General features: G+C 34.7%; 1 protein-coding gene across 1 annotated transcript; it reads right to left on the bottom strand.

Moving 5' to 3' along the window:
* Window positions 1–4,864: 4,864 nt before the first annotated feature.
* LOC111921412 (myosin-11) lies at window positions 4,865–25,021 on the bottom strand. The gene is made up of 16 exons (XM_023916992.3): window positions 24,866–25,021; window positions 22,854–23,816; window positions 22,594–22,662; window positions 20,704–20,871; window positions 14,347–14,448; window positions 14,190–14,255; window positions 13,657–13,779; window positions 13,377–13,562; window positions 13,138–13,239; window positions 12,883–12,953; window positions 12,695–12,794; window positions 10,913–10,969; window positions 10,735–10,788; window positions 5,727–5,810; window positions 5,529–5,608; window positions 4,865–5,154 (listed from the first exon to the last, which is right to left on the bottom strand). The coding sequence occupies exons 2-16, from the start codon at window positions 23,769–23,771 to the stop codon at window positions 5,040–5,042; spliced, it is 2,295 nt and encodes a 764-aa protein (XP_023772760.1). The 5' UTR covers window positions 23,772–23,816; window positions 24,866–25,021; the 3' UTR covers window positions 4,865–5,039.
* Window positions 25,022–26,659: the final 1,638 nt, after the last annotated feature.

Genomic DNA, 26,659 nt, shown 5'->3' on the forward strand with positions numbered 1-26,659 from the left:
CCCTTGAATCAGCCCTAGAACCTTTCCTTGTGAAGCATGAAGCCTTAAAACACACGAACACACCATCCCCATGAGTTTACGGCTGTAAACTCATGGGGGAAATGGTCCCCCAACCGTAAACTCACATAGGGTGGGTATTTAGGGAGTAAACTCCATAGTGAGGTCATACACTCCTTAGATGCAACCCTTAGCACTCCTAGCACCTAAAACAAAGTGTTTTCATGCATTAGGGTGTCTTTACTTACTTATTTAGTGATTGAATAACTAATTAGATACCCTTATGTGTCACTGCATCTTACATAGGATCCGTGGGTGTGTTCAAGTCCTCACTTGACACCTAGCATCCTATCCGACATTCCATCCACTCCACTCACTGCAGGTGAGTTCATACCCCTTAATTAACCTTTTAAATGTTTTTACGGGGGGGGGGGGGGGGGGGGATACAAGTTGAATCGAACAAGTTATGGTATCAATCACATGTGATTTATAACTTGTTACCAAAAGGAGTTTCTATACTTTCAAATTACCTTGCCAACAAAGTTGTTTTAAATGTTTATCGAACTCATATTCATGTTTAATTGTTCTAAAATTATTTTTCAAGGCTTTTAAACTTATTTTTTTTAGAAATCATATCTACACCAATATATTTATATAAGTAAGGATTGAAGGACTTAGAACTGATAGCTCACCTTATTTCCTGTTCTTGTTTGATTGTGGACTTAGGGTACTCTGTTATCTGTTCGACTGTCGTTGAATTCTTAGTTATATAACATATATATATTCGTGTTGGATATAAAGGTCTTCACTTCAGTTCAACACCTTTGTGTATCAAAGGCATTCAACTAACATCTTTATTTTAACTATAATAGGTATAGTTAAGGATTACCACTCATCACTATTGTTACTATGATACTCACTATAGTTAGTACAGTTATGAGATTATACATACTAAATACTATACGAAGAGAACCCTATACACTATACGAAGAGAATACTATATACTATCCAAGAGAACAAACACTCAATACATTATCTAAGAAGTACATTATACTCTAATTGTGAGACAACATACTAAAATAGAATGTGATACACTACTTCTCGATATGACACTCCACTATGCGATCGCCGTGTAACCAGAGCCTCCTGGAGGGAGAGCGAACACTATGTGTATAGATCTATACTGGACGGACACTCCCACATCATGACTGCTAGCTACAGTCCGAGCCGACTAGGCCCAGGGGTGACAAAACATCACTACACTACGTGTGACATGGAGGGTCAACTGTCACTCTACTATCACTTAGCATGGTTACATACGAGTTCACATTTTGACCTTAAGTAACACATTAAGAATTAAAGGTAAAACGGACTCCCAGAAGTGTACATATATTTATATATATATATATATATATATATATATATATATATATATATATATATATATATATATAATACTATCTGGAGTTTGCATCTCTACTATATTCAGCCGGCAGTGACATTGCTGGGGTAAAACTCTATTTTTCCCAATTTCTTTATATGAACGAAATTTAAAACTATATTTTCACACTGATAGTTCCACTGGAAAAACTTTTACATTTTCAGAAAATCAAACTTATAAATAACCGAGTCTTGGTAGAAGACTACTTTTATTGGAAAATATAGGATTTTCTAAGGATCATACTATTTTCAAAACATTGAGAACTGATATTATATTACATGATTGTAAACAATTTTATACAAGCAATGACACTAAAGACTTATGAACTCACCAGCTTTATGCTGATACTCGTTTTCAAAATAACATGTATTCTCAGGTCCTCAGTAGACATGTACAGATGCCAATTTTGAGAAGATGGAGCTTATACGAGACTCATCTTTTATTTTGATTATATTTTTGATGTCTATCAAACTGTACAGAACACGCTTGTATTACAATTATTATACTAATGCAATGGATGTTGTTGCTTGTCTTTACTATTATGCATTGTTATGATACTATACATGTCGTCCTCCACCCCAGAACGTATTCCGCCATTCTCGTTTTTGGGGTGTGAGATAAAGGTTGTAGCTTTATAATCAAAATGATCTAGAAATGAAGTCACTTTGCTAGATCTACACTTGAGCTCCTCACCAAAACACTTTCCCTGACTTTGTCCGTGTCAACAAACAATTCGAAATACCTCGACTTTTTAGAACAGGTCTGAGTAAAATAGCAATGATTTGAAGCACTTAGCAAGCAACTTGATCTTCAAGCTTCACATCAAAACATGAGAAATGAGCCTTCAAGTGGATAAGAACACCGAGAATACCTCAAGAACACTCAATGGGGCTAGGGTTTCGAGATATGAGGATGGAGGCTGGAGAGATTGACCTAACCCTAATGTTAAAGGTACTTAAATATGGAGGGAAACACTAAAACTAATGGGCTTAGGCTACAACAGCTGCAACGCCATGGCCATCCACTTACCACGTAGTGGCAACCATGCCAGACGTGATCTCCGTTAAAATGTCACGCTCGTGGCCATCCATGAACCACAAGGTAGCATAGGGTTTTTATCCAAAAAACCCATCTTTGCTCCCATTAAGTCTTTAGTTGATCCATTATGGAAAATGAGTGTTACTATATAGTTTAGTAGATCCCATAACCAAAATGGATGAGACTGAAACTATACCAAGATGAGCATGCTCCAGGTGCTATCCTTCCTATCTACTATCCTCTTATTCGACCAACAACACTTGTAATGTTATTCCCAGGTATTTGTGTCATGGTCCGAACTTGCGATCACAATGGAAACACAAACCTTTGGCTCTTTTGTAGCTATTTCTACTTCTGTTAATTGTTTAAAAGATGTTTAGTGACCAGGGTTACCTTCTACTCAGGCCCTTCGATCTGAGTTGGAGTCTTGATAAAACTAGCCTGAGGTCCAGTGGTGGATCTCCTGGCTATCCCCTTCTCAGTTATCAAAACCATACTCGAATGACTCTCATCTATCGACAATGCATTTTTTATTGTTTGACCGAGACCTACTGCTTGCAACATACATATTGATTTTCTTAACTCGTGTTTCAGACCTTTAATGAAATTTTCCTATAGAATTTGTTCGGGTAAACCAACTCGTTGGGCTGCCAACTCTTTGAACATGTTGACACACACTTGTATAGTACCTTCTTAAGTAAGGGCCAGTAATTGTTCATGAAAACTCCCATCTTGCAAAGGATGAAACTGGCCAAGTAGTCTAATTTTAAGTTTGTCCCAACTACAACATGGTGGACACTACTCACTTCAACAATACCAAGCCAACACTGGTCCCTCCAAACACACTACTGTGACCTCGAGTTTTTTATGGACAAAACCTAACCATGGATCTAAAAATAACGTTCACCCTTGTATATCCATCATAATGCATCTTCACCTTGAAACAATGACATCTTCGACTTTTCGTAGGAACAAATTTGTTCTTGGTAGCCCCCCTCCGCCATTGTTGTGGCCACCATAGGATCGTGGTTGAATACATGACCCCCGTTATATCCCCTGGGTTCATCTTGGTCTCCCCCACCTCGTGTCCAAGTAGGTAACCTCGTCCATTACATGAACCCGATACGTCCCCATATGTGAATGGTGTGGGTTGGACCCTTTGATCCTCCCTTCCAAACTCAGCAACGTGAGGATAGTGTTGGAACCACCCGTTCGACAAGTGTGTGCTAAAATTCGGTCTGGTATGCATAAGGATGGATATTGGTATCACCATAGGAGTTAATGACTGCATTTGGCTGAGAAGAATATGCCGAGAAAGGTTATGTGGTTCTCACCAACTGGAACAACGTTGGTGGTGATCTGAGAGGTGGTGGTGGTAGTTTTGATGATGCCAACGGTCAAGGTGTTAACTTGTTGATGAAGAAATCGGTGGTGGTAGGCTAGAGGGTTGTGAAACCTTCTAGAGCAATTCTATCAGTTCCACATGCCTTTGATTGGCAATCTCTTGTCTATTTTCTACATCCGCCTTGATCGAATTAATCTACCACTTCATATGTTCCAATCGGTCATGATCACCATAGGAGGTTGAATCTTTAGTGTTGTCGGAACGATTAACTAGGTTTGTCATTGTGAATAGTGCTCAATGAACAGTAACGTGGACAATAAGAACATGAAAATCACTCGATGAACAATAAAACGTAAACAATAATTCCGGTGAACAACAACGTGAACTGTCATCCGATAAATAATGTTCATACCATAATCATTGCTCTGATACCAATTTGATAAAGACTAAACAAAAACTATTAGGTTATTTTAGTTGGAAAACAATAAATTCATCTCCATATTACATATAACTGACAATATTGTGAATATCTTCTTTCGTACACACGATTACCATTGACGAACATCACATTAACCTGATAAGCTAAATATATTTGTAAAAATTAGTAATCTATTTTTATTTTAATACGTATTACATTAATTATATATTTTTTTGAAGAAGTTTGGGCGTGAGCCTAAATGGGGAAAACTTTATAAGGAAGCGCACATCATATAGTTCAAAGGTGGCATTGGAGTATGGAGAGATGGATGGGACCAAGTATGTTGAGTGGATTGCAAATAGGGTCTTTGGAGATATATGTAACTTTATCCTTTTTAGATATTTTGTGTGATGTATTCGTTTATTTTTTCAAATTTGTTTATAATAACACAATCTTTTTTTGGTAAATTGTAGGCGTTGTATGAGCATGCCATGAATGAAAAGCATGGCGATGGACAACTTTTTTGGAAAGGATCCTCATATCTCCACTTGAACTAACGGGGACAACACCTTACGGGTGTAGCTTGTCCTTTCATGAGTACTCCCAATATCAGCAATATGTATACTTGTTTATTAAATGCATTTTTTATTTACATAAAAAAGAAATTATGGTGTTTGTTTTGGATAAAAATGTAAATACGTTGCATATTTGACACTTGTACACGATATCCTTGTCTCCTAGTTTTACATACATGCAATGAATATGCTTATACCTTGAGAAAAAGTAAAACGTTCTGATCTTCAGTTGTACAAAAATTCGAAGCCTGGATACTTGGCAAGCCCAATGGCAGGATTAACATTTGCAAAATCTTCTACTCGCAAGGAATCAGCGAGGTCATCAACAGAGAAATGTATGCTGGATTTTATAAGAAAAATGTTAATTTGTTACATGCATTTAATTTGTAGTATTTTAATTTATTATTTAGAGATAAGTCACATATCCTGAAAAGGAGAATTTATCAAGTTAAATAACCACTCTATTCCCCATCTTCCAATAGCATTTAATTTGTTATTCATCTTTTCTATAAAAATCCAGTTTTTAATGTTTCTGTCGCAAAGAAAGAGACTCATTATAAATTTAACGGATGTTTAAAAGATTTATCTTTAATATGTTCTCTTGTACGAGGAATTTAAAGAAGATTAATGTGATCATGAGTGACTCCTATTTAAATTCTGAATTTTGGTCGCATTTAACATAACACTCCTAAAAGAAAACACCAAGCTTTATACCTGGAACTGTCTTTCAATAAAAGGGAATCACTTGAAGCATTATTATGATCTTCAGCCTGTATGGCAAGGCTTGCAATAACCTGCAGTTTTAAGATAATATAATGGACAGGGTAATTTATGGATCATATCACAAAAATAAAAATAAAAAAATCTTTTTAGTTCCATAATTAAATATGAAATTTCATATATTGCACTTACTTCATCAAATCCACCACCTAAGTAATTCTTGTCTTGGAAACACGCAGTTGTACATATTTTATGCAACTGCGAGACACTTAGAATCTGGAATTAATAGAGAATCAGAGTGGGAGTTAGAAACCACATATGTATATGCACCCAATCATATGTATCATTTCAGTAAAATGAATTGAAGTATCCTTTAAGAACTACTACCCCTTTGAAAAGTTCAGTACTAGACATCCAATATAATTCCTAAACAACACTTTATCCCTTCGTGAATTGTTTTAATCAGAAGTCGAAAGTGGGTTGTTAATTGCACTTGTGGAGTTGGTAGTCTAATCTCCAGATTTCGATTGCTAAGTGAGTTTTTTTAGCTTGTTTTTTTTGCTGATTTTTGTAATCGGGATTGATTTCTGCTTGCATGTGATGCTGATTTTTATAATTGTACTTGATTATTGAAATTGTTGTTGAGTTTTGCTACACTATAACACTATTTTGTTTCTGATATTTGTTATTCTTGTTTTAGATTCTTGTAATTGACTAATTGTTGCTGGTTTTTACATTGTTTCCGATTTTGTTACACTATAAAACTTTACCCTATATACTGTACTGTTTCTGAATTTTGTTAATTGCTATACAATATATACTTGTTTATGATTTTTTTATTTGTTGACGACTTGATTTCTTTCTAATTTTTGCTAATTGCTAATTACCATAACACTATACACTATTTCTGATTTATTCCGTCACTTTTGGAACTACTTATTGTTTTGATATTCAAGATTCACCGGACTTGTTATGGCTTTAATGTTTGTTTTGGAACTACTTCTGGTTAAAGATAAATGTTTTTTTATTATTATTAAGTATTTAGAAGGTAAAATATGTTTTGTGGAATTAAATTGCAAGTATTTTGACAATAATCGATGCCTCGAGTGTGTGATGCAAGCACAACATGCATCACACATCTTGCCTTGACTTTTGGCCTCTTAATGCGTGATTGAAGATTCCCTATGACTCTTCTCGCTGCCAAAGCATCTCAACCTCTGCGTCACGCCTCCAACACCTCTCCTAAGTTCTTCTCCTAATTTGGCTTCTCAAATCACAACTCTAAATGTGGTCTTGGAGGCCGCCAACAGCAAGGTTGTCGCGGTGGACATTCCAACAGAGGAAACGACAATTCTTAATGCTTGTGACATCTCCAATGACACTCGCATTTGACTAGACATCATGTTGCTTCGCTCCCCGTCGACCTAACTAAGTGACATCTTAGACCCAAAATTGATGTTGCATTTAAACCAGTATCCTTAAACAATCCTTATGATGAGTATTATATGGACTCGGGCACAAGTTTACATATACCATCTAACCAAGGTACGCTCTAAATCTTTTTAACTTATGCAATACTCATCATAAATGGTTGGATTGACCATTCCTAGTATTGCTTTTGGTGAAAGTTGACTCTTCACTCCTTATCCTCCTTTTTCTTTTAACAATGTTTTTCTTGTTTGAAACTTAGTTAAAAATCCTATTTTGGTGATAGTTTTTCTCAAAAGAATTTATCTCTTTAGTATATGTGAAGTATTTCTAGATAGTGATCAAACTAACGGGATGTTGTTAGGGAGACATGTTATGGAGACAGACGATACTTGTCAAGACTAGGAACAAATCTGATGTCACTTGCCAAATTATGATAACTCTTGTTAGGAAGTAATGCGGATAACAAGAAAAACCAAAAGTACACAAAGACAGTATTTACGTGGTCCGGTCGAGTTGACCTACGTCTACGGGTAGGAGGCCTAGTTCCTATGTTTTAGAAAAGAAAATAAAATAAGGAGAAGGAAATTAAGAATGGAAAAAGAAGAAAAAGGAAAGGGAAATAAAATTATATTTTGTGTTCCCGAGTTGGAGAAAAATGAAACGAAAAATTAAACATTTTGTTCATTTTTCTACAAATCATTCCAAATTGGAAGGAAAGTTAGGATAAAAAGTTTTCCATCCATTCCCTTTAACTTTCTTTTCACTTACTTTCTTTAATGAAACTCAGGAACACTAATTTCTTCATTTCTTTAATAAAACTCGGGAACACCAATTTCTTCATTTATTTAATGAAACTCGGGAACACCAATTTCTTTTACTTTCTTCTCATTTCCATCAATTTCCCTCTTTTTCCTCGTTAAGTTGAACTCGGAAACATAGTGGAAATTGGAAAAGCAAACGTACACTCCGTACCTTAATCCAATATGTCTCACACCCTTCCTTTTTACGCTCACCTTTATCATCAATTTTTCCATATTCAATCCATATGGCTACTTATTTAGACAATACTATTTTTCTAAAATCCTTAAACTTTCATCTCCTACATCACATATCTATCTAAAAATACCATCATGTGCTAATCTTAGAGTCTTTGGTTTCCTTTGTTTTCTTCATAATTCCTTTCCCCGGCACAAATTGTTTCTTATGTCTTAGACGTTGTGTCTTTTTTGGTTACTCTAGCCTTCTCATAATTGGGGTTATTGATGCTATACCATGGTCGTAAAACATTTCCTTATCTCCATCCATTTCATATAAGAAAAAACATTCTTCTTTTTTGCCATCCAAAACTTGACACACCTCAAACAAGGAAGATAATCCGGTCACGCCTTCAAATCATTTCCCTGACCTTCCTCCTCTATCACATGATGCTTCCCATGAATACTATTATATGGCCCCTTCTTTGGTCTATAAAATGCCACCTCATAGTATCGTAAAATAAGTGTCTTGCTAGAAATAAAGTCCCACATCTCCTAAAATCCAACAATGACACAACTTGTCCTTTCGCCTTAAGATGTCAATGTTACTCCCTATATATGGAATTTTACACACAAAATTTAAACTAACAAGTCTCTTCAGAGATACAAAGCACGAGTGGTTTCTAATGACATAACTAACATGTTGGCCTCGGTTTCATGGAGACTTTTATTGCAATGGTTAAGAATTGCTCTTAGAATAAGTCTCCTTAGCGTTTAGGATCTAGATTAACCATATATGTTAAGAATGCCTTCTTGCATGGGTATTTTTGTGAAACAATCTATATCCATCAACAAGGGTTTAATGATGATTAGGTCTTAAGCCATGTATGTTGACCGAAGCATTCTTTCTATGGATTGAAGCAAGCTCCATGAGCTTGGTAACAACATTCTACGATATTTATTGCATATATTGGTTTCACTCAAAGAAAATAGAGCAATAATTTGTTTATTTTTTAAGACGAACCGAGCATTGCATATTAAAATTGTATGTCGACTTTATAATTCCCATCTCTTTATCCACTCATATTACAAACGACTATCACCATAGAACTTGGGATGTGAATGTGCAATGAAAGTTTGGGCCTTCATTATTTTTGGGAAGTTCAGTTTCACAAAAACCTTACAGTTTATTTTTCTTACAAGAAAAATATGATTAGAAAATTTCAGCACATGTCAACAAGCCATCATGTAACGCCATCCATACTCCGGTTGATACCTATTGGAAACTGGAAACTGAGTGCCACTTTCAAATCTCCTGATCCTATGGTACATAGAAGGCTTGTTGGAGCTCTTCAAGAACATACTTCTAGGAGACCAAAAATCAAATATATGGCTCAAGAAATTAGTTCATTTAAGCATGATCACTAAGAAGAACATATTCAATCCCTTAGATTGATTACCAATATGTCAAATGTACTTTTTATTTTCAATAACAACTATGTACAAGAATTTCCCACTCATTATGTATACTGGGACACGAATTTGGGGGATGTTCGGTTACTTGGTGATCGAATTCTGAGTATTGTATCTTTTTTGGAGATAGCCTCGCCTCGAGGTATTCCAAACGAAAAGCAATTTTTTCCTAGTCTAGTTCCTATGACGAATATCAAGGAATAACAAGTGTAGTGTCTGAAACATTCTCGTTATGTAATTTTTTGTTTCAACTTTCAAACCCTCTTGGCAAAGAAATGTTGTGTATTGTAACAATGTGAGTGCTATTTATATGCCCAATAATTTGATCCGACACCAAAGTACTAAACATGAGTTGGATACTTTTTTTGACCGAGAAGGTTGCATGTGGTCAATGTTGAGTTTTACATCTTGGTTTAGAGAATGAGGCATGGGAGATTACCCACACAACCAAACTAGTGGAACATTGCATGGTGTCAACATTAATTCAATACTCTTTCCTTTATGCCATACCATCCCCGAAACAAAAGAACATCTTTTTATTTGTTGCTTCACGATTAAGGAACTTAGGTCATTGCTCGGATAGTGGTGACATGACTTTTCTATTATTGTTGATTATTTTTAACATGGTGATATTGGTGATGTTACGAGCATGCCTAACCAAGTAAAATTTTGTGCCCAGGTGATCAATTTTGCTCTTGTATGGACAATTTTGAAACAAAGAAATGAAGGTTTGTTCAACAACAAAACCCGAAGTAGCAAAGACCTTGGCGAGTGATATTAAGATTTTGGTATTAAACAGGATTAAATTAGAACTAGGAGAGTTTTGTTTTAGACTGATAGATGGTGTACCAACTCGAAGTTTAAATGTTGTAACCTTGTATATTTTGTTGAAATGTAATCTAGACTACTTGAAGGTTAGTTTGATAATTATCAATAATTAGTTATAGTTGGTAGTTAATTATTGGGTAGTTATAATTAGTTATTAAGGAAGTTAATTCTAGACGGAGATAGTTATTTCAACAGCCATAAGTTGAAGGGGGGTGCAATGCTGTATATAGATGTGTCTATATGTGCCTTTGTAATGTTGTTGATATTGTGTTCAATAAAAGTTCTGTTTTGATTGCACTCTCTTTCTCTCTTCATGTTTCAATGCCTTTCTCCATCGTATTTCACTAGCTTATTTCGATGTTAAAAGTGTTTGAGTTTTACGTGTTCCATTAAGGTACCAATGTCCATATATTTTCGACAAATGGATTTCAGTGTAAGATTGAGGAACTTACAGAGCATGTTATCATGTATGTGTATGAGAGTGAGAAACTTACAGAGCATAGATTGTTGATCCTTTTGTATGATATCTCCCATTTGCTGCGTATAATCTGAGAATCATAAAAAATTTTAGTACTGTTGTTACATAGAACAATGAACCATTTGAAATAATTGATTTTGGAGAAAAGCAAACAATACTAGAACCTCTAATATTCAACTTAGAAAAAAATATACCAAGAATTGAGTAGCCTGTCTAACATGATTAAGTTCATCGAACAATGACCCTGCATACTGTAATACACAAAAAAAAAAAAAAAAAATTAGATCCTACAATAACCAAACGCTGGTGTAAGTGTTAAAAGTTAAGCTAGAACTCATGTGTAGCATATAACATATAGTAAGTACCTGTTTGAATCTTTATATTTTGAACCATTGTATTATTAAGAAATACAATGTTATTATTGTCATAAATTTAGGCACACAATGAAATTTTAGAAGAAAAGGCAAGAAGATGAAAGTAACGATGCAAAGTTTATGAATGAGAATGAGTCCAAGGAGGTCGAAACAATATTTGGTCATTTTTTAGAGTGATACACTTGTGATGGATGACGTGCGGAACAATTTGACAGAAAATAAGGATATGTTTGTTGCTATTGATGACGCTTTCTATAACAATTTTGGAATTGTATGATGAAATAATGCATCGAAGAAAGGAGATTTCAAGAACTTGAATTCTAAACCCTTACAAGTTGGTGTCGGTTAAAAGAAAAGGTTAGAATGGATTGAGTTTAGCTTAAGTGAAATTGCTAAAGTTAAGCTAAACCTACTATGTAGAATATTGTAAGTATCATATAGTAAGTACTAGTGTCACGTTATATCTTGAACCATTGTACTGAAAACTAGGGCATCCACAATATATTGAACTCTATAGAGTTTAACAGATTGACACACCATTTTTTTTTATATTTCATACAATGCTATCATTTTTTACAATGCATTGAACTACAAAATTCAATAGAAAATTACAAAAAGCTAATTTATAGTATATATTTAAGAATTAAAAACATTCATTTATACGCATTGAAGAGTTCAATGTTCAAATCCATTGAATGTCAAGTTGGCATCTCACTATGATAGAGTTTAATCTATTAAATGACAAATAGACTTGCTACCTCATTCAACTTTCCGATTGAACTTATCATTATGGATGCTCTTAGTAACTATCAAATTCATGATTGTCAACTGACAGTTATCAAATATATATATATATATATATATATATATATATATATATATATATATATATATATATATACACACACACACTACGGATGAGTGTAGAATTATGAATAATCAAGTTTGTAATTACTGCATAAGAAATGTAGGAGATGAAGCTTCTTCCTTTGAATAAAAAAAAAAACTCTTCAAATAAGGAAAAAAAGTGAAGTGTGATGTTCAAGAAAGAAAGAAAAGAAAAAAAATATATGGAAAGACTGCAGGTTGCTTTATTAATTCATCATCCAAAAGTGCCTTAAATAGGCTAACATCCAACCAACGTACATAAGAATAAGTCACCCGACACTCTATATATTTCCTAAGGACTGGCAAAAGGAAAAATAAACAATTGACCACAACTTTAAATCTAATTAATATGCTGAAAATAAATAAACCCGTGATCCATTTACACATGTCAAGATTACCCAACAAAAACATCATTCTTTGTTTTTCAATTGTTCATCTATTCTTTGTTTGATCCAATGATAAGTTGCTTTCATAAAAGACGTGACACATGAGCAACGTTGCAAGGAACTGGATACACATTTATGTTTACTGTCTCATTTTCCTTAGTTTGTTATAAAAAATGCAGTTGATAATGCTTGATGATATTTCACACTTTATTATGTTCCATAGTTTTTCAGAACCAAAAGAAAATACCTTGGTTTCCATGAAATATGATGTTGCACGAAGCATAAATATACTAAACATGAGAAATGTCAAAAAAAAGTATAGAATTACCTTTTCCGTTGCCTCACGACACCACAGCTTCAGCTCTGCTAAACCTTCATTCACATAGCGCCCATTGGCAATGGAACAACACTCTGGGTAAAGAAGAAAACTGCAAAATGAAGATAAAAAAAGTATATTTATAATAGGAAACCAAGAAAACGACTGGAGAAATAAGCAAAAGTTGAGTAACAAAAGACCTATTAAAGAGTTGCACATTGATATATGAGAATATTTGAGTGAGTATCTTCTTAACAATTATGGTAGGCACCTGAAAGGAAACTATATGAAAAAGCTTGGCAAAATAATATCTTTTGAACAATTGCAATCTAACAAAATATTAAAAATTTAAGCCCATGTTTTTATTCCAGTGAGGATTGGAAATGGAACTTCAACTGTAGTAAGTATATCCTAATATTTATCTAATGAACACGAGGCCATGGAAATGCACATACAAAATTTGCTTCGAATGTTTTGAGAAGAGTGTTGAGATAGTCAACAATGCCATGCCAGTGATTTTTAGAACTATGATGTTCTTGTATTCCCGATTTTGAAGCCTGAAATTTCACAATTATAATACAGATAAGGTCATCATAGGTACTTTGGGAAGTCAATGAAAGGTAGAAAGGTATATATTAAATTGTTAATACAACAAGATTATAGTTGTGGCTGAATCAAATCAAAGTTCATATACCTGAATACTTGACGAAAGGAATGATCCCACCTCCTTCTTCGAGTTGTCACTAATAATGCCACACATTTTCTCTATGTATTCTGTTAGTAGGAGCTCGAAAAGCAAAGCTGGGTATTTGGCCTCAACATGTTGTACTTCTATAGGTGTAGCCTCAGTTTCAGCCTTAGGGGATGTGGATGAACGAAACTGATAAATATAAGTTGAAAAAAAACGTTATTTATTGAAAAGATTAAATAACAGATGACAAGAGTAAAAATCAATCCCATTATCATACACTTACCAAAGTTGGTGACATTGGTTTCTGAATTGAAGCTGCACTATCAAGTTTTAGACTTTTCCGGATTAAAAATACAAAAGTAGATGCACATGATAACCAGCATGCCATCTGATTATCAATTTGATCCTGCAATAAAGTTAACTGTCATCACAATTGAAATAACGTGATGAACTTCATTTTTAATTTATGTTAAGAAGATATAAAATAAGGTTTAAGTCAATTGAAGAAATATCAATTTAGTGGTCATTATGCTCCTTTATCACCGAGAAAAAATCCACTAAATCACCCAGAAACACAAGCACAACAAGATGGCATACGGAAAATATGTTGCAGATATGCACTCACGTCCTTCATGTTTTAGTTTGATAACAGTTCCCCCACGTTTTTTTTATCCCGATAAATCAATTTACTCTACCAAGTCGTTCGTATATTGCTTATAGTCAAGTAGACTAGATTAATGTAGATGGTAAATGAATAACTAATGTTATGTATTAACTTGATTTCTGACAATGAATAGCTTCACTTTGTTGTACTACCTGAAGTTCAGGGTCATGCTCAGCCTCAGCAAGATCATCCTCAGGAGATTGGGATGAATGAAATCCCTTAATAAAGAAATAGAAAACCATGTCATGGGACATAAATATATATATGCAAGTTAAAAAATATAGCAAATGATAAGATAAAATATAATACCGTTGGTGGCAAAGTTAGAGGTTGATGAGTCTTATGGAGTAAGAATAACAAAGTAGATGCATTTGATAACCAATACGCCATTAGATCATTATTATCTTTATCCTGCATTGAGGTGAACCATCATTACAATAGAAATATATCTCAAATATATGTTGTTATTTAATTACAGAGACCAATTTTTATTTTGTTGTTTAATTAGAGAGGTCAAGTTTTAGGAAAATATGGTTCTGCTAGGTATCTAGCCATTAATCCTTTCTTACTAAGGTATCTTACATTCTCTCTCCTCCACCACTATGCCGATCATCATTTCCATAACACTATGATCGGAAAACAATGTCTGGTGGCCCCTCCTCCTCCTCTAGTCGATCGAGACACCCTGCGGCATCACCAACATGAAATCTTGCATACCCCTTATTCTTGATCTCGATTGTCACATTTTGATACATGCACACCCAAAATGTAATACAAGGGTCCTAAATCCTATATAGCAAATTTAGAGGACAGTCTAGTACTTATGCGTGGAACTTCTATAGAGTTAGTGATGCTAATGGCATCAACATAGATAAACATGTATAAGAGCCAAGGACGGTTTTGACTTGGTGACCGGTGTGGCACTGGCAACACCTAGTTGCCGTCTATGTAGTGGAAAAGTTTTCGATTTTTTTTACTTATTGTGCAACTACATAAAAAAAATCGGTAGCTACATAAAAAAACTGGCAACTACGTAACAAAAATTTGCCACTCTATTGGATCAACCAAGCCTAAAAATTTACAACTTAAACTTATTAATTAATAGTCCAAAGATTCTTTTAGTTTTAGCCCAACAAAAACTAAAATAGCCCAATGGCATTTGGATAATTGGATATTTTCATCCAATTAGGAGAATTGGAGTTTGGATTGACAGAAGCAAAAGGAAAAAAAAAAAAAAAGATCGAGACTAACTGTGTTCGACAATCTACGACTTTTGATATTACAAGAGAATGATACAGTTTTTTATGTACATTGTTTTGCACATCAACTTCAATTAGTGGTTGTAGCTGTAGCAAAGAAGCATGATGGTGTTAATGACTTTTTTGAGCAAATTTCGTTGGTGGTTAATGTTATTTGTGCCTCGTGTAAAAGAAAAGACTTACTACGGGAACAAGCAACAAAAACGGTGCAAAAAGTCTTGTGTAGTAGTGAACTTGAAACGGAAGAGGCTTAAATCAAGAGACTACACTTGTTCGATCGGAGATACAAGATGGGGTTCACATTTCGACACACTCTGAAGTTTGATGAAATTGTTTACGGATGTTCTTGTAGTCTTAGAATTTGTGAAAGTAGATGGAGGGTCATTGGCAAACCTTCAACAAGCGTCCGGAATCTTAGCATATTTTAAATCTTATGAGTTCATGTCTTACTTATATATGATGTATGACATTTTATGCCTCACGGATACACTATCAAAGCAACTTCAAAAAAAGATCTAGACATTTTAGAAGCAACTTCAATGGTTAGAGGGACAATGGATGCATTGCAATCTTTAAGAGACATGGGGTTTGCTAGCATTTTGCCAAAGGTATCATTTTTTTTTTGTCAAACACATAATATTGTTACTTTGGAAATGGAGGATTTTTATGTTGGTGCGTGAAACCACACGACCATAAAGACCGACGGATTTCATATTGAGGTTGAAATCTTCAACACGGTGGTGGATATGAAACTTATACATGGGTGCTTTGAGCCCTTGTGATTCGTTAGCACAATTTGACAAATCAAAGTTGTTGAAGTTGGCTAAATTGTACAAGTATGACTTTGATGATTTAGATTTCATAGATCTTGAAGGACAACTTGAGATATTTTATTACTCTTGCATCAAAGATCAGCGTTTTACCACATTTAAAGAAAGTTCCGAGCTTTCTCGTTTGATGGTTAGTACGGGGAAACATTTGTCTTATCCTTTGATTTATAAGTTTTTAAAGTTGGCTTTGATATTACCCGTAGCAACCGCAAGTGTAGAAAGATGTTTTTTAAAAATGAAAATATTGAAGACCGACTCACGCAACAAGATTGGCGATGAGTTTTTTAATGATGCGTTGTTTTGCTATGTTGAGACCCAAGCACTTGTGAATGTTGAGAATGAAAAGGTAATGGAACAGTTTCAAAAGATGTCCGCATGAAGAGGACAAATTTAAATTGTAATAGATGATAGATTGTTGTTCGTTTTTAACTTGTATGTAATGGATCGCTTATTTGTATTAGACGTAATGAATTATTTTTTGGTTTTATATTATGTTTATACGAAAAAATTCGGCCACACCTACTGTCGATTCCTATGTCCGTCCCTGATAAGAGCACATTACCATGGTCTTCATGAACAAAGAAGTGTCAATGTTTGAGCCGATAAATCAAAGAGAAAGTAAAGCATGTAAGAATCGATGGAACTAGGAAAGAGATGCACCTTTAAGTCCATGGAGAGGGTGGTGAATGAGATAAACAAGATATGAACAAGACTTGTCAACAAAGATGTGAGTTTTTACATCTAAATTGTCTTAGTGAAGTCACCATACAAGAATCCTTTCGAATATCTAATTGGCGAAAAGAACCTTGAGAAAAGAATATATAGAGAACATTTTGTATGGTGGTAGGCTTCGTAAAAGGACTAAAGGTCTCTTTGTAGTCGATACGAGGTTGCTGGTGGGAAGGATTAGAAATCGAAAACATTCAAACCAACATAATAAAGAACCAAATACCATGTACTATTCTTAAAAAGAGCATCGTAGTCATTAGTCATAGCCCTGTGTTGCTCAACAAATTTACCTAAAACATGTTTGTTTATCTATGTCAGTGGTAGGAGAGGTGTGTAAGGCAACAAGATATTATGGTATTTTTGCATTTTAGATTTGGGTAAAGAGATATAAGTTGGGAATAATCTTGTGGGAAGGACTAGATGAGATACTATCATCGGTTGTGGTCACATATAGAGAGGGTTCCACAAAGGTCGTTAGGTCACTATCGAGATTGGAAGGAAGGAAAACAGTAGTGGTGAACAGTGTTGCTAGAGATTCTAGGGATCACATTTTGGGACCGACTGACGAAGGAGTAGCAATCATAGGATGTTATGAAATATACGAGACTTGAGGATGAAGGTGTTTCCGGAGGAGTGTGTAAATGGAATATGGACTTGTCAAACTAAACAATCTAAAATATATAAGCACAAGAAATATGAGGGTCAAGACACTGGTAACCATAAGGAGTGCAACAGGAATCCATTTTGTGAGAATTTTAGGGTCTCAAATGTGGAATGTATCCGAAGACCAGAAGGATTAAAGAGGCACTCAAATAGTGCATGATTTTGAGAACCATGGAGGGAAGTCATTTTATGATGTAGACTGCACTTTTGAAGGAAAAGTATGAGAAACACCATAGAACACCAAACTAAGCTAGTAGAGCGAGACCGGTCTCTACTACATGTTTTGTTAGAATGGTTAAATATACAAATCATTGTAATTGGTATTTATCATAATTAGAATATTGTGATTGATAACTATACCATAGTTAGTGATCAAATGTCAGTCTAGTCTAGTGTGTGTGTGTGTGTCTATATATATATATATATATATATATATATATATATATATATATATATATATATATATATATATATATATATATATATATATATATGGCATTCTCATTTATCATATAATGTAACAAACACCAATTGCTTATCATCCAATTCTCAGTCTTAACTTAACTTGGTATCAAAGCCTAGTTTTCCCGGCCAACCTACTGCTTTTAACTGAAACCTAGCAACTCTTCCATTAATTTTTCTTCTGATCAACATCCTATCCCACAAACAACCAACTGAATCATGGATACTGTCTAAGCATTCACATTTGCAGAAAATATTTCTCATAATTCTCATAAATTCACTTTCACCCCATCACCTACAAATTATTGGTACTAGAAGGCAATGATTCTACCATTCTAAATTACTAACAATCTCTATGGCTATGTTGATGGTAGGGTCCAGGCTCTATCACCGAAAATTCCAAGAGATAATTCCGCTGTAGATTACCCTAGTTGTCTAAATTGGACTTCTAATGATGCCCACTTTAGAATGTTTCTTACATACACCATCTCAGGAGCAGAAAACTCCACTATAGATAACCCTAGTTACCTAAACTGGACTTCTAATGATTCCCACGTTAGAATGGTTCTTACATCCACCATATCTGAAGCCTATTTTCAACATGTACAAGGTAAAACATCGAATGACTTATGGCTTGCATTTAAACGAGCATGTGCACCAAATAAATTTGATAGTAATACATTTTGAAGAAACAACTCATGAAGACTGAGAAGAAAGGAAACCAAAATCTAATTGCCGATCTGAGTCGCGCCAAGAGTATGTAAATGCCCTAGCTAATATTGGGGAGCCAATTAAAGACAAGGATTTTGAAATGCTTGTTATATTCAGACTTAGAGAAGAATACAATGGATTGAAATCCTATTCTATAGCTTGTTCTCCACATATTGCTTTCAATGATTTACAAGGTCTCCTTCATGATCAACAAAGTCACACTAACAATCACAACAATCCCTCAAGCCTTTACTGCATCAACTGGGGACTCTAACCGCAATTTAACAATTACAAAAAATAGCACACAACTTGGTTTTCAATTACACCCAACTTCTCCACAAAAGTTTTTCCTTTCTCAAGCTCCACCTCCAACATACTATGCAGCACAATCATCTAACAATTATTGTGGCAACCGTCGTGGAAATTCACGTGTAAACTACAAGGGTCATGAAGAGAACCGTGGTAACAACAATAATGGAAGGTCTGCCTATTCTCAGTTTGCATGGGCTTCAACTTAGTTATAAATTTTTTTAAAGAACTTAGTTATAAGTTTGCATGGGCTTCAACTCAGAAAATGGTTTGCGGGCACTGCAATAGATGTGGTATTGGACATCTTTCGTCTCAATGTCCAAATCACTACACTAATCGCTCATCAGTCCATGCAAATTATGCAGTTAGTTTAGAAAGTGGATCTAAATTTGTTGCAAGCAACCTGGTTTCCAGGGCTAACAATCATGTTATACCAAACTTATCAAACATAGGCAACTTCAAAGCATAGTACGGTAATGATTAAATACGTGTTAGAAAAGGTAAGGCGCTCCCTATCTTTCGTATTGGTTCTTCCAAAATCCCTTTCACCACATAAAAACTTTAACTTATCCCATATCCTTCACGTTCTTGAAATTAAAAAGAACCTATTATCTATTCAATAATTTTGTCAAGATAATAGTGTTTTCTTTGAATTTCATTCTTCATCCTTTGTTACGAAGGATGCCTCTACACACACTATCATATTCATAGGCCCGAGTGATAATGGTCTCTATTCCATTCGCCTTCCACAACTCAAGTCCATCTGCAAGATGCTTTTACAACCACCGGAGCGTCTTCTGTTATTTGGCACTAACGACTTGGTTATCCACACTAACACACTTTTAGCTCTATTGTTACAAATTGTTCCTTACCTATTTCAAATAATTGTTTTCTATCATTATGTTCATCCTATCAACTAGAAAAGTCTTCCAAACTTTCTTTACATGATTTAAATTTTCACAGTAATAATCTTCTTGATTTGATTTAGTGTGGTGTTTGGGTCCCACACCACAAGTATCCTTTGATGGCTTTAGATACTTTAAGTTATGGATCATTCATAAAATCCTGCCCACATACCAGTGAACAAAACGGTATAGTTGAGTGTCGCCATCATCACATTATGGAAATTGGTCTTAAAATTATTGCTAAATCCCACGTTCCTCAATGCTTTTGCCAGATTGCATTTGAAACAACAGTTTACCTAATAAACCGTTTGCCCTACCACGTCTCCTAACATAAGTCCCCATTTGAAATTGTAATCTAAAGACGACCCGATTACCCTTTTCTACGCATCTTTGACTGCCAATGCTTCCGTTATCTTCGACCTTATAACAACCATAAAATGGACCTCTGTTCCATAGAGTGAACATTGCATGACTAGATTAATGACTAGATTAACATAAACACTTATTGAATAGTTTGATTTTTGCAAGTGATGTCCATCCTAGCTAGATTGATGCACTAGGTTTGATACCCATGTGGGTTTGACGTCAAGAGTTTGAATCCTCGAACTTAATAAATTTGTCTCTTGCAATTATGACCCATATATGAAAAGTTTTCCCTGGAAATCCCCTTGAGGGTTGAGCTTGCCCCCATTAAAATATTGTGGTGAGGCTTCGACTAATTTGTTTGCCGTATAAAAAAAACAATTGATTTATCAATACTTATTTGTTTATCTATTTCTAAAGGACGGAAGGACGTACCTCAATTGCTGAAATAATAATCTGAATAATTCTATCAAACACAATGGTTTTTTTAGCTTCAACACAATTCCAATGGAGTAGGCATTTGTATATAGTCCACGCTGCAACAGGTTTACCATAACTAAATCCAATGTCTCCCTCTACACATTCAATAAAAGCAGCAATCTCCTGCAGCAAAATTCAAACTCATGTCAACAATATATATATATATATATATATATATATATATATATATATATATATATATATATATATATATATATATATATATATATATATACAGCGAAAAGTGCATATACCCTTAAGGGTATATAAGCTTAAGTACCCAAACTCATCATATTACGTCGTTTTACATCATATATATATATATATATATATATATATATATATATATATATATATATATATATTGTAATTGTCCAATATTCTTACAATTTAACTTCTAACTTAATTTACGTCTAATATTTTTATAAATTTCAATCTTCCTCTACATAATTTTCATTTTCAACTATAATATATATAACCTAGTAGGTGTTAAGCAAAAAGATGCGATTTAAGAGAAAGATATAGTGAAAATTTGAAAATCTTGAAATTAAATCAAGTTAGGAATTAAAGTTTAAGAACTTAATAATGAATATATCAAACAAAACGATGTATTACGGTGGGTTTGGGTACTTAAGCTTATATACCCTTAAGGGTATATTCACTTTTCCTATATATATATATATATATATATATATATATATATATATATATATATATATATATATATATATATATATATATATATATATATATATATATATGTTTTGGATTAATCGGGTTTGTTGTAATCTAAACATGCAGCAAAAGATTTGGTCTTTATCTTTGACCATGTTTTATGGAAGATAAAAGTGAGTGGCTACATTTTAGCATAATATCGTGGGCTAGATGATAGCTATTAATCAACTGTTTATTTAGTATAAATAGAAGTATTTTGTTTTTGTTTAACATATAGGAAGATGTAGACATTTGTAATTAGACCTGGCAAAACATGACACGACATGAAAACCTAATACGAACCCGCCACGAAATTAGTGGGTTAGGGTTAGAGATTTTGACACGTTTATGTAAACGGGTTGACACGACACGATAATTAAAAGGGTAAGGTTAGGGTCAAGACATTCAACATGAAGATGACTTGAATATGAACCGTTTAATTATATATTATTTATTATAAATTTCATATTTTTATAAATATGTTATATGTTATAGACTTGTAGTGGGTCAAACTCAAGAATTAGAAATAATATTCAAATTTTCAAAGTTACTGAATTTTATTCATACCCACCACTTATCCCCTTTGCTCCCCAACTTCAACTCTTTTCATTTTACCTTTTAAACTTACTAAATTTTTTTCATTCCATCTCCTAACTCCAGTGCTTAACTTTTTCATTTTTGCATCTATAACTCCTAGTTTCCATCCTTTAAAATTTTTCAAGCAGACATGACACAACATATTTACAAGGTCTAGATCTTAACCCGAAACCCGACACGAAACCGGCACGAAAATAAACAGGTTGACAAGACACGACATGATAATTAAACAGGTCGCATTAGGGTCAAGCCCTTTCAACCCGTTTAATGTCTTGACACCACACGAACACGATACGACACGATACGTTTGCCAGGTCTATTTGTAATCAAGTTTTATTTTGCAAGTTTACTTTCAAATACATATTTACGTGACTAGTGTGTTGTGTGTGCGTGTGTGTGTGTTTTCAAGGGCATGTACCAACAATATATATATATATATATATATATATATATATATATATATATATATATATATATATATATATAACTCGGTATAAATCATTATCTAAATATAGATTGTACTAGCTAGTTTACCTCATATGGCGGTGTTTGAGGATTCCTGTCGAATTCTGTCTGCAAACTCCTAGCAGGCGTTTGGGGTTCCTGCAGAAAATTGTACCAAAATTTCGAAGTTTGAGATAATTATTCTAATTTTAACTATTTGCTTAAAAGCAAAAAATGCCATCTATGAAAAATGTTGGGGCAATTCATCTTGCTGAAGAATTTATGATAGTTCTCATTCTTATAAAAGTAAACTAGATTTCCTTTAAAAAGGTCAAACTATAAAAACTTACTTGAATATTCAATGCTTTCTCAAGCTTCTCAACAACCTTCCCCATAGTAGGGCGTTCCTTTAGATTGAAACTAATGCACTCATATGCAATTTCTTTAAACATATCGAAAGAACCACTATCAATTTGATCTTTAATAGCCGGATCAATTAACCTTTCTAGTTCATTGTCATAGTATCGTCGGACCAGATTTATAAGAGGTTGTGGCCTTTCACCTCCAATGCTCCTAGCATAATAAGCCAACATCCCACAAAGCATTTCAAACATTACAACCCCAAATGAGTATACGTCTGACGCTTTATTGAGAATACCGCTTTCATGGTAAGTGGGATCCAAGTAAAAGTGGGTACCCGAAACCTTTGTGTAGAGTTGGCCATTTGGCTGATTTTTGGGACCAAATTTGGACAAACCAAAATCACAAATTTTTGCTACCATTTTGTCATCTAACAATATGTTGGCACTCTTAATGTCTCTGTGTATTACTCTGTCGCTCTCCCCAAGACCCAAGTGTAGGTAATGGAGTCCTCTTGCTGCCCCTATACAAATCTTTAGACGTTGTGTCCATGTTATGAAACACCTCCTATTCAAATCTTGGAGATGCCAATCAAGGCTTCCATTACTAGCATACTCATAAACAATAATCATCTCATTGGCTTCATCACAATAACCAATGAAAGATATAATGTTTTCGTGGCAAAATCTAGCAATCATCTCAAGCTCGTTGCGGAAGTCCTCTTGTACTTGGTAGCTACCCGGTTTTAGGCGTTTGAAAGCTGCTGTGCGTTTAGAGAGTATTCCTTTGTAAACATCACCAAATCCACCGCTTCCAATACGTCTTTGGGGATTGAAGTTGTCTGTGGCATGGTTGATCTCTTCAAGAGGAATTAGATGGTTTTTAAGGTTTACCACTGAAGAAGACATTGCCTTTTGATATTGATCGTGATGAATGCGGAAGCACCCAAGTTGCTGTGAATTAAAGATTTCGATGAATGAGTGAAATGAATATTACAAGATGTGACGAATTTATATTTGTACATCAATGGACATATAGCTATATATATGTAGTATATACTAACATGTTGAGAGTCACAGCATGACATACAAGCTGCTCTGAGTCACCCTCAATCGCTTTGTCAACTAACGGATTAAAGCGAATACTATAATTCCTAATAAATGACCAAATTAACCTTGTCTAGCTTAAACCATAAAAACAGAAATATAAAGAAAATGTCAAACGGAGTGACCTTGTCGCATGCTTGTATTCACTCTATCTCTAAAATAAATATCTACATTAAACTATTTTATATACGAGTTCTTGGGTAATGTAATTTTAAAGTATTTGCAAAAAATCATTGTAATTATATATTAACGGATGTGTTTTGTTTTCAGATATATATTTTCAGATTCGGGTTCTTACCATTAACAAGGACAACTTCTTCATCCAAGTTTATATAACAACAAAGTAAGTGCCAGAGAATTTGTTAAGATTTTTCATGAATGAGATTTTCTTGATTTATCCGATAGTAAAAAAAGGTCAACGAAAGGTGCTTGCAAACAAATCACCAAATTAGTTCTGAATTATCTACGCAGCCTGTTTCCTGAATCCAAGGCGTTGACTTTAGTCACCAGTTCAATCAAGATTGATCACATGTAAAGATTCTTTTTGTTTTGGTTCAGAAAAGCAGGAGCTTTATCTACGGGTGCTGTAAAACGATTGATATCACAAATATAGGAAAGGGATTTGTATATAGAATTTGTGCCCAAAATTTTGAATATCCAAAAAGAATCGGATCCCCAACTAAAAATAAACTTAATTATCAGAAAGAATAGCAAATAATATTCACAACTCAAACGCCACTTTGTTTATACACTTTCCCAAATGCAGAAAATAAAAGGGAAACAATCAGATTTTAATGGGGTTCTTATTCACAGTTTAGAAAGCAAGGTGGTCGATGCACTCATATCAAGAAAAGAGGTACTAGAAGATAAAAGAAAGATCAATAAAAAAAGAATACCAGTTAGGCTTCGGTCACAACACACAGCAGTGAAGCAATGGGAGGACAGTAATCGCCAATGAGTAGTCGTCGAGTACTGTAAAGGAGGAGAAGGAGGAGGAGGAGTGTAGTGCGGAAATCGGAAATGTCAATCGTGTAGTGAATCAGAATACAAATTGGAAATTGAAAGGCAGAGTCTATATATAGAGCCCTTTCCTCTTAAGTTGTTAATAATTTTATTTTATTTACTTTTGTATTTTCACTTTTTTTTTATTTAATACATTTGATTAATTTAAAATATAATAATTATATTAAATACAAATTGTCCTCTCGTCCATGGTATATGGAAAATTGTAGGTTTCGACAACTTTGTTCTTTGTTAGGCAGTTGTACGGGTGGTTGCGATTTTTGTTTCTTTTTGCATCTTTATTAACCTTCGTTAGGGTTGTCTAAGATGGTGGGCAACATGATCGATCGCCTAGGCCTATCTTTTAAAATCTAATAATTATATTAAACATAGATGTAATATCCATAAAATTTACGTCAAATTTAAACTTTTAATACTAACAAAAGAGTCAAATAGTAATTGTTATTACAAAACATTTCCAATTCATTTATCATCAGAGTGTCCCAAAATAGATCATGAAGATGAGGAGCAGTACGGTCACGTCTTCGCCTTCCTCGCTCTCCTGAAGTACCTGAAACAATAAACTAAAAACTGTAAGCCCGAGGGCTTAATGAGCTACCCCCAAAATATCAATACCAACTGGCAGAAACCATTGCCATAACGATCAATCAAACATCATACATATTGGGCCATCGGCCGGACTGGTCCGCCCTACTGGGCCTACAGTCTATCTGAATCTATCCCAAGCCTTCGGCATGACTAGTCCGCCGCGTGGGCCTACAGTCTCCCCGGACCGCTCAGAGGGTGTGTTGGCATTCAGCACAAAGCAGGACCGCCTCAACCACAAAGCAGGACCGCCTCAACCCAGCCCACAAACAAATAACCATGTACGCATACTATCATATACTGGCACATGCAAATAGCAAACATATCTATCTCACTGACCATCAATCATAGAGTTCCACTCGTAACTAGAGCATCGACCTAACAGGTCACTAACATACCAATCTTTATGGATCATGAAAGCATAACATACTATATATATCCTAATTTTGATCCAACAGATCAGAATCATATGTAGCATACCATGACAACTAATCTAACCGATCTCTAGCGTAGCAACCATCCCTAACAGGATGAATTCTATCATAGCAATAACATAACAACCATCCTAAACCAGGATGAAATCTAACATGGCAATAACAAAGCCACCATCCTAACCCAGGATGTAAATCATAAAGGGCCGACCTTGGTGCCGTAGACCCTATCGATATAGTGAGGATAACTCACCTCGCAGATGTCGATTCGAAAGGTAAACTCCAACTATCGGATCAATTGACACCGGCTCCACCACCTATAACCATAGCACAATATACTCATAAGTTCTTACTCTTATGAGACACCCCATAACATCCTAGTAAATTCTTGATCAAGGTCAAAGTCCTCGGTCAAGGTCAACAGTCCATGTTGACCTCAACTCGCCGAGTACACTCGGCCACTCGCCGAGTCTATGGAGCACATTCCAACTCACCGAGTCATCGGATTGACTCGTCGAGTACCCTCGAATCCCGATCAATCCTTAAGGCCACCCGTCGAGTTTCCTCCTTGCAACTCGACGGGTACACACACAACCATATCCTTGGTTAAACTCATCCGACTCGCCGAGTTGTTCTTCAACTCGTCGAGTC

Source organism: Lactuca sativa, chromosome 1 (genome assembly GCF_002870075.4).
Source record: "Lactuca sativa cultivar Salinas chromosome 1, Lsat_Salinas_v11, whole genome shotgun sequence".
In the NCBI taxonomy this organism is placed as follows: Eukaryota; Viridiplantae; Streptophyta; class Magnoliopsida; order Asterales; family Asteraceae; genus Lactuca; species Lactuca sativa.